The sequence below is a fragment of the Acanthopagrus latus genome, chromosome 19, assembly GCF_904848185.1.
Source record: "Acanthopagrus latus isolate v.2019 chromosome 19, fAcaLat1.1, whole genome shotgun sequence".
Taxonomy (NCBI): domain Eukaryota; kingdom Metazoa; phylum Chordata; class Actinopteri; order Spariformes; family Sparidae; genus Acanthopagrus; species Acanthopagrus latus.
The window spans coordinates 23,173,076-23,182,753 of record NC_051057.1 but is presented as its reverse complement, the minus strand read 5'-3'; the positions used below and the strand labels follow the sequence as shown (position 1 = coordinate 23,182,753).

The 9,678-nt window shown below is 49.8% G+C and overlaps 2 protein-coding genes across 2 annotated transcripts; one reads left to right on the top strand and one right to left on the bottom strand.

Moving 5' to 3' along the window:
* Positions 1-191: 191 nt before the first annotated feature.
* Positions 192-2,623, top strand: cldn11b (claudin 11b). Its single transcript, XM_037080126.1, has 3 exons — positions 192-918; positions 1,139-1,303; positions 1,835-2,623. The coding sequence occupies exons 1-3, from the start codon at positions 693-695 to the stop codon at positions 2,092-2,094; spliced, it is 651 nt and encodes a 216-aa protein (XP_036936021.1). The 5' UTR covers positions 192-692; the 3' UTR covers positions 2,095-2,623.
* A 98-nt stretch (positions 2,624-2,721) lies between these two features.
* slc7a14b (solute carrier family 7 member 14b) lies at positions 2,722-8,230 on the bottom strand. Its single transcript, XM_037080053.1, has 10 exons — positions 7,926-8,230; positions 7,533-7,594; positions 7,232-7,321; positions 6,729-7,153; positions 6,393-6,629; positions 5,649-5,866; positions 5,407-5,553; positions 5,060-5,268; positions 4,193-4,968; positions 2,722-3,775 (listed from the first exon to the last, which is right to left on the bottom strand). The coding sequence occupies exons 4-10, from the start codon at positions 7,027-7,029 to the stop codon at positions 3,378-3,380; spliced, it is 2,286 nt and encodes a 761-aa protein (XP_036935948.1). The 5' UTR covers positions 7,030-7,153; positions 7,232-7,321; positions 7,533-7,594; positions 7,926-8,230; the 3' UTR covers positions 2,722-3,377.
* Positions 8,231-9,678: the final 1,448 nt, after the last annotated feature.

Genomic DNA, 9,678 nt, shown 5'->3' with positions numbered 1-9,678 from the left:
AAATGAGGAGGTGTTTGTCAGGTGTGATGGAGGCGGAGCGACCAGCAGGGGGCCGCAGAGAGACAGGTGAGAGAAAATCTGTCTTCAATAAACCAAACTGATGTGAATTCATGTCACAGAGTCGCGTCCGGATGCGTCTCCAGATCCAACAGAGACTCCAGGTCAGTGCTGCTGCTGTCTGATGAGTCTGAGTCTTGTTTTTCTGCCTGTCTGATTCCAGGTCTGGTTTAGGTTAGGAGCTCGCATCTCGTGCGCTCTGATTGGCTGAAAGTTTGGACTGAGGGTGCGTGTTTCACCACACCCTGAGATAAATCTTTACTCTGGGCATTTTTCTGCGGATCAGCCTCGGGCGCACTAACGGGACGCAGCAGGATTATTTCTTAATTTTCACTATTTGGATCTAAAATACTTAAACGCCACATTTGGATACATTTTATTGAACATAGTTATCAGTGAGGACTTCAGGAATCTTTCGGCGTATTAAGATTAAACTTTTTTTTTTTAACTGTGGAAAGAAAATCTCCGTTTTTGCTTCTTTAAATAAGATTCTGGGACAATAAACAGTTTTTTCTATATTATACAACTAAAGAGAGAGAAAGAAAAATATCTTAACACTTTAATCTGTTGCGACTTTTGAAGAATATTTGATTTTTGTTGTCGGAGATCAGCGCGTAAAAACGCACGGCGGCTCCATGGCGCACATGTGCAGGCAGATCACCGGCAGCGCGGCGAGCTGTGCGGGTTGGGTCGGGCTCATAGTGGCCACGGCCACTAACGACTGGGTCCGAACCTGCGACTACACGGTGGCCACCTGCGTGCGCATGGACGAGCTGGGGTCCCGGGGACTCTGGGCGGAGTGCGTCATCTCCCCATCGCTGTATCACTGTCAGGCCCTCAACCAGATCCTCACTCTGCCCGGTGAGACGCGCGGAGGGAGGAATTAAAATCATTTTATCTCATAATTGACTGAGTTGTTTAAAAATAGAACATTTCTCTGTGCGTAAAGTTTGTGCGTAAAGCTCAATCTGATCCATTATGTGTGTGTGCGTGCATTCCAGACTGTAACTGTCTGTGGCAGAGGTGAGCCAACACATGTTTCAGTTATAACCCCGCTCTCTCCCCCCTCTCTCCCTCCCAGCCTACATCCAGACGTCTCGGGCTCTGATGATCTGCGCCAGCCTGCTCGGCCTCCCCGGGATGCTGCTGGTCCTCATGTCGATGCCCTGCGTCCGGCTGCCGAACGACACCTCCGCCATAAAGCAGCGCCGCGCCCGAGTGGGAGGCGTCTTCTTCATCATCATGGGTGAGGAGACACACACACACACACACACACACACACACACACACACACACACACACACACAGATCTATGCGTTTTGACAGGACCAACATTAAAACTGAGCTCTCCTCCTGTCAGTAAACAGCTCCGGGTCAGAGCAGAACCGGGTGAGACTCCAGGTGTTTACTCCTCCTCAGGGTCTGGATCTGCAGAGCGGGGAGGGAGACCCCTAGTGGCAGAAATTACACATTGTGCATTAAAGTTAGAGTCTAACAAGTGTTGTTTCAGTCTCACAGATTAAATCCCTCTGAAGATGGTGGTTTTGGTTTTAGGATGTACGGTTGTCGGGTCTGTCCCAGCTGTGGAAGGAGGGTCAGGGTTTGTCAGACCAGGTCTCATCCTGACCGGTGTTCGTCTGTCAGACTGGCCCACTTCCTGTGTGAACAGGCCGGTACTTCCTGGAAACAGCCTGAGGGACAGACAGCCAGACAGACACTGTACAGAGATGTTGAAGCAGTCGCTCTTCTGTAACGTCTCCATCTTTATATCTTCCAGCCATCTGTGGCATCATATCGACTGTCTGGTTCCCCGTCGGCGCCCACCAAAGCGACGGCCTGATGTCGTTCGGCTTCTCCCTGTACGCCGGCTGGGTCGGCGCCGCTCTCTGCCTCCTGGGCGGCTCCATGATCTTGTGTTGCCACAGCACCGACCCCGGGACCCCGAGAAGGGAGAACAGCTTCTACTACTCCAGGCAGGGCAGCACCGCCATGCCGCTGGACCCGCCCGCCAACCACGCCAAGAGTGCACGAGTGTGAAGAAGAGACTCTCAGTTCCTCTTTTTATAAACTGACGAGTTTTTCTATTTTCTCCTTTTAACATTTTTTACTGAATGACATTAAAATAAACAGAAACACAGACAGAGAGTTCAACCACATGTGGCAGTTTGTCTTAAATTCAACAAAATGAGGAAATGAATTCAGTTTCATTGATTTGCAGTGTTAACGCCCTGTAGGTCACTACACAGACTAAAGACTTTAACTCTGCTGTTAAATGTTTTTTTGTGTCTGTGTTTCTGTGGCTTTAAAATAGCAAATCTTCTTTAATGTTCTGATGATCTTTTGTCCTTTTAGAACTTGTGACTTTAATGTTCTTTTACTGATTATTATTCTTTGATTAGCATGAACATGTTTCCAAAATATTACCTGTTGACAGACGGAGATCACCTGCTCTGAAGGTGATTCTATCTTCCAATATCTGGGTCACTTTTCTTTGTTTTCTTTTAGTTGCAACTTCATTTTAACGTTATAATCAGATCTATCCGCTGTGTATGTCTGTGGTTAAACTGTCGGGCGATGCTACGGATAATAAAAGTTTTTTGAATAATAAACAGTCTCAGTCGTTCACTCACAATGAGACATTTAATCCTGCAACACAAACAAAACAGACCATTCTGTTAATGGAACAAACACCGTTCACTCAAACAAGAACAACAAACATGACAGGAACTCTCAGAGCTTCAGAAACACCGTGAACGGTTAAAGGAAATCAGATTTTACAGGCAGCGGTTGAAAACTTCTGTTTCGTTGCATCGATGGTGAGTTAAACAGTCGAGAGGAGCTGAAGACGGTCCGAACGCAGTCGGGTCGGACTCACGCTGCAGGAGATAGAAGATCCAAACTGGTTTTGAAATCAGGTTGTATCACGCACACAAGTATTTATCTTCCTGACAGCCTGTGACACCTGAACGTTCTCCTCCTCACAGCTTCAAAACAGCCTTTTCTTACTTTAGTTTGATGCACCATCGCACGCCGCCTTCCCAACATCGTGAGACGGATTTCAGACGAGATAAAGACGTAAGAAGCTGTAAACAGACAGAGAGGGAGGCTGGAATGTGGAGAAAAGGCGTGTTAGTGTCTCGTATCTGCAGAGAGTTTCTGATTTTCTCTCTTTGTTGCTGCTCGGGACGCTTTACCAACCCAACATGTGTCTATTTGACGTCCTGGGAATGAGACCTGTGGGGTTCCAGGTACGACCTTTGCTCGTCTTGAGATGATTTGATTCAGTGTCTCGTGCAGGAGGAAGAGGAATCGTCTTCGGCTCAGTCCTCCTCTTCCCCCCCATCAAAGCCATGATTGGTCCTTCCTCCGGCCCGGCTGCTCCTGCTCGTGTGCCGGCCTCCAGGTCCAGACTGGTATCCATGCTGCTCATTATCATCCTGGTACTGGCTCTGATGCTGCTCTCCCTCCAGGTCCTCGTACTCGTTCTCCTGCTGGTGCTGGACGTGCTGCTGGTAGTCGTTCCCCCTCTCTTCAGGGGCAGACCAGCCCTGGTAGGGTCTCTCGTCCTGCTCCTCAGGGTAAAGGTTGTCGTCGGGGGAGAACGTGTCGTCGAGGTGGTCGTCGTAGCGTTGGTAGGAGCTGGCGTGCGCCTGCTGCTCCCGGGCGTTCAGCTCCAGAGTGCTGTGCCACACGCCGTAACAACCGTAGATCAACAGACCTGAAGACGCACAGACGGAAACGGTTAAACACAGAACGGCAGGTAGAGAAACTGAGCAGCTGGGACGTGTTATCAACCTTCATGAGTTCCAGAAGGTGTGAAACTCTTCAACCCTCACTGCGTCATCTGTCTACCAACTGCAGCTCCAACAGAACAAAGTCTGCAAAATCAAATATCTAAAGCTCCGCCCAGTTATCTGCTCTCCAGTTTACCTTTCCCTGTGATCGTTCCTCAATAAACAGACTTTTAAACATCTCATTTTTACACTTTTAGTTACATTAGCATCTGTGTAGTGTTGCAAAATCTTGTACAAACGTTTGTTACGATGTCTTTGTCCTGAAAACACCCTGCTGGTCAAACACCCGGCGCTCCACAGATCTATTCTTTAAATCAATAATGCAGAATGTATCATCTCACCTATGAAGCACCAGACGGTGAACCTGGCCCAGGTGAGTGGAGACAGTTTAAGCATGAGGTAGCTGTTGACCAATATGGCGGCTGCAGGGATGAAGGGCACGCAGGGCGCCATGTAGGGCAGTCTCCGCCCACTCTCTGGCTGCTGTATGATCAGAATTAAAAGCTTCACCATGGACCCGGCCATCATCGTGGCCATGAGTCCTGAAAACACCGCCCCGGCACCGGATCCCTGCTCAACGCCAAATATAACGGTGGACCAGAGGAGGAAGGACATGAGGAAGAGGAGGAGGGTGCAGCGGGTCACTGTGCGGCCGGTGGCAGGAGTGGGTTTGGCCGTAGCATCGGGCATTCCCAGCCGCAGCCGCAGGGTGTAGTAATGACCTCCCAGCAGCCTTTTCAGCAGCGAGGCGTGGCCCGTGTGGAAATCAGAGTCGTCACCGTCTCCTTCAGTCCCGCCAGCGTGGTACGACGAAGAACCGTCGTCTCCGATCAGCATCTGGTCGTCTTTGGTGGGGACGGCGCCGTCGTCCAGGTGCTTCAACCCGTCCACGTTGTCCTCGGAGTTGAACTGGTGTGTGTCGGTCTGTTCGTCAGGCTGGTATCGCAGTAACAGCACACACACGCTGACCAGAGTGTAGGCCAGCAGCGTGCCGATGGACATCATCTCGATCAGGTCTCTGAGGCTCACCAGCAGGGCGAGGATGGCGGCGAAGCTACCCGACACCACGCAGGCCACCGCGGGAGTGTGTGTGAGCGCAGACACATGAGACAAGAACCTGCACACACACACACACACATCATCACAGAGTGAACCACCAGGACACCTCGTCTCACCTGTAATCATGTGTTTGTGTCGCGCCTCCTCACCTGAACAGCAGTCCGTCCCGGGCCATGGCGTAGATGACTCTGGGCATCGGGAACAAAGAGCCCAGCAGAGACACGGTGAGTCCGGCTATCGAGCCCACAGCCACGATGTACTTCCCCCACAGGAAGCCGTGCACCGCAAACATCTCCATGAGCGGAGCCGAGCCGTCGATCAGGTCGTAGGGAACCATGAGAGTCAGGATCACACTCACCTGGAGAGACGGGAGGGAGACATATCTCACAAATCGCACATTCAAAGGGAAGGAAACCTGCATCTGTTCATCAAAGGCTGAGCAAAATCAGGAGATTTGTTTCCTTCATGTCATAAGAACAAACAGGTGAGTACTGACCGACACGTAGGCGGTGAGGCAGGTGACCAGCGAGGCGGTGATGGCGTACGGGATGGAGGTGTTTGGGTTTTTCGCCTCCTCTCCCGTCGTCGCAATGATGTCGAAGCCGATGAAGGCGTAGAAGCAAGTCGCTGCACCTTGCATCACCTGATCAGCAGCAACACATTCATTTATTCTCTTTTCTGTCAATGAGGGGATTTTAAACAAGCGACTAAAACAACCACAGCGGCTCAACAGCTCACCCCCGACCAGCCGTAGGGAAGGAAGTTTCCGTTCTCCCAGTTGCCGGCGGAGAGGAAGAAGAGTCCGGCGATGATCATGAAGACCCAGACCACCAGGTTGACCACGTTTAGGACGTTGTTGAAGCCCACAGAGTTACGCACACCGAGAGCGATGATCACCGTGACCAGCAGGGCGATAAACAAGGCCAGCAGGTCGGGGTACGTGTCCTCACCTTTACCTGAGACGAACACACACAGAAAGGTTTCGCTGGCGTGAGGAAGTGACTGGAAGTTTGTGTTCAGATGAGAAAGGATCAATACGACAGGAAGGGCTTGGTTTGGAGCTCTTCTGAAAGGTTCTAAGGTGAATCTTAAGCCTGCAGATGAGCTTTGTGCAGATAAAAGAGTCAGAAACAAGAGCTGAGGTGGAAAAACAAACTATTCAAAGAGCAAAACACAGAAAACTACATAAACTATATCACTGGATCTGAAATCTGGAGGCTGGTGGCTCAGAAGAGAGGAGGAAGATGAGAGAGTGAGTCACTGTGAGTCAGCCACTCATTGGCTGTTGTAGGCTTTAGGGTGGGCATATAAAATCATATCTGCTCAAACGAGCTGTCAATCAAACGGTGGATAAAACAGTTAAAAAGCTTCTGTGGTTGTTGGTCACAGTTGGAGCTTAACGACCAAAAACAAACAGATATTTAAGTCAAAGCTAAAACAATTTAATGTTCATTTGCTCTTCAGCGTACTGATGGTACTGACCGAGTCCTCTGAGCGTGCCCAGGTGCGTTATCATGTAGTTACTGATGCTGTGATTGGCCAGAGAGTCGAACATGCTGCTGAGAGCCGACGCCCCCGCCGCCGTGCCGATCAGATACTCCAGGATCAAGTTCCAGCCAATGAAAAACGCCACAAACTCCCCGACCGTCACGTAGCTGTAGGTGTACGCCGAGCCGGTCGTCTTTGGGACCCGGACGCCAAACTCTGCGTAGCACACACCTAAACAACAAGGAACACACACACACACAGTTAGAGGATACAAGAGACGTCAGGTCAGATTAAACATAGTTGTTGTTATCACCACCTCTGTGTTGTCACCTGACAGTATGGAGGCCAGCGCTGCAATAATAAACGACAGGATGACTCCGGGCCCCGCCATCGCTTTGGCAACCAACCCGGCCACCACGTACATCCCGGTACCGACGCAGCTGCCCACCCCGAGCGACACCAGGTCCACGGTGGTCAGAACCTTAGCGAGCCCGACCGCCGCCCCCTCGTCGAGCTCGGTGAGGTCGTCGGCGCTGCGAGCCATGGAGCCCATGGGTTTGGTCCTCAGGAGGCGGGAATACATGTTGTACCAGGCGTCGCCCAGAGACAGCCGGCCGAGCCACGCCGCCATCGCTGCACCTGTCTGACACCTGTTTATGTTCCTGTGAGACTCCTTCTGTTCTCCAACAACACCTCTATCATTCTTTCACTGTCGTCGTCATCGTTCTTCAAGATCCTCGTGGAGAGATTCGACTCTGAAACACAGAGATGGAAGACGTGGTAGAGGACAACAAGGAGAGCAAACAGGACCACCAGGTGAGTAAAAGGTGTACCTGTCCAGCCCTGATGATGCTGTGAGCCTGCAGGTTGATGATGGGAAACCATCAGCTGCTCTCCTCACTCACTAGAGCGAGACTCCCTCTCTGAAACATTAATGAACACCGAGGATCTTCTTTCACAACGGAAAGGTTCGACTGTGGAAGCTAAAACTGAGCCGAAATTACTGCGTCACACTTGAATCTGACCAACACCAGCAGGTTGGACCGAAGACAGTGACGAGCACAGGGAGTTTCCTACTTGATAAAAACATGCAGTGTGAAGATGCACACCTGAGCAGACAGGTAAGTCACTCACCTGCTGTGTTTTCTCTGAAGAAGTGCGGGAGGCGTTCGGTTCAGTCCACGTCCTCTGCAGACCTGCAGGAAATGGTGACGAGAGGAGACGGCAGCGTTAATCATTCAGACCTGACACCATGTGATCAGCTGATACATTATTGAACACCTGAGACTGAGCAGGTGTGTGTGTGTGTGTGTGTGTGTGTGTGTGTGTGTGTGTGTGTGTGTGTCATCATTCATTCATAGGACAGAGGAGACGAACTGCTGAGAAGATGTGTGAGAGTTAACTTTGTTCAGCTGCTGCCAACAGTGACGATTCTTTAGTTTTTGTATGCAGAGCTGGGAACTGACCAGGTGTGTGTGTGTGTGTGTGTGTGTGTGTGTATGTGTGTGTGTGTGTGTGTTGCAGTACCAGCTGTGTAATGGAAAGTTGTCTCAGTTTTCCAACTTTCTGCCTGCAGGAGGAGTTTAATCTTTGTCTTTATGGTGACGTGAATCTGAAAGGATCCAAAAAATCCAAAACTGTAAACTCAGTCATTTTCTCCTGTGGACGTGTTTTAAAACGCACAGAAACAAAAAGTTTAACATCATAAAATGGCTACAAACAGCGTTCAGACATCCTGAAGATCTCACATTTGAAAAGTACTTCAGTAAAGTTGGCAGATTCACAACAGACAAACAAATGAACAATTATTCAGTTGATGACGAGGATCACAATCGAAGCAGCAGATCCTGATTTACAGTCTCTACTACGGATCCTACATTTCCCAGAATGCAGTTCAAGCATCAAGATCACATCTGTCAAACTTCACACCTCCTGTTTGTAACACAGACTTTCTGACACTGTCGGCTGCGACGTCTTTATAATGACGTATTTTCACAGTCTGATGTTTCATCAGCCTGATGATGATCTGACAAACATCACGTGTGAGATTCATGACTCAGTTCATCAGGATCCATAAATTATCCGTCTCTCTTCATTCAGTATCTGAAATAAGGTCCCATGAGTTCGACCAGACGGGGCGTCACTTCAGCTAAATCTCAAAACCAGGAGTTTAACCTTCATAACTTCTCTGTCACATCATCTGGGTTATTTTCTCTGACTTCGTAAACCTCCTCCAGAGTCTCAGAAGACACTAAGTGGGTGGACGGGGACATTTAAAGTGAAACCTTCCCTGAGTGGCTGCTGGCTGGATGTATATCCTGTGTTGTACTGCAGTTGTTCTCTGCTGGTAAGATGATACTCAGAGTCAGATTACTGCGTCACCCGTGACATGATGGTCTGAAACAGGAGGAACAGACAGGTTGTTCCTGGTCACGGCTGTGGGAGAAGCTGTGAATCCTTCCTGCTGGAGAGTCGGTTCACTCTGATGTGATGCAGCTCCCATCAGGTCCGTTTCATCAGGTCCAGTTTGAAGCATTTGGTCCGGCTCTGGTGCTCAGAACTGGACCAGCGATCCCGTGTACCTGCTGCATTATTTAACATCAGCCTGTGGAGCAGCCACGCTGAGACCAGGCTGCTGGATGTTTCTGATTGGTTGATCATCCTGATGACATCATTGCAAACATGATCTGTTAAACACACAACATGTTAATTCTGCTGCTGCTGAGTGGAGTCTGGTGCCGATCCGGACCGACTGGAGGAACAAACACCAGCAGACTCATCAGGTTCTGATCCGGAGCTGCTGACCGACGGGAGGAGAGCTCTTCACTCCTGTTGATCAGCCTGACTGCAGCAGTGATCCGGACCGGACCTCCACTGTCGGGTGGTTCTGTTCTGTTCTGTTCTGCTGACTGAAGCTGGAGGGGAAATGGACTTTAATTCATGAACGTAACGTTACAGAGAGGAGACAGAGAACCAGAACCAGAACCAGAACCAGAGTCTCTGCTGAGTGCTGACTTCACTCAGAGCTTCACCTCAACTCTCTAATGTTCTACAGAGTTCTTCTGGTTCTGTTGGGTCTGGTTCTCAGACTTCCTTCCTCTCTGACTCTCCTGAAGTTCCAGACAGACGAGCAGATGAAACTCTGGAGGATTTCTCTGCTGGAACATCTGAGATGATCAGAACAATGCGTCTAATCATTTTTACATCTTATATCTTTAACCTCAAAGCGGGCCAGCGGGCTTCAGTCCCACATCATCACCTCACCGTCTTATACTTTTAA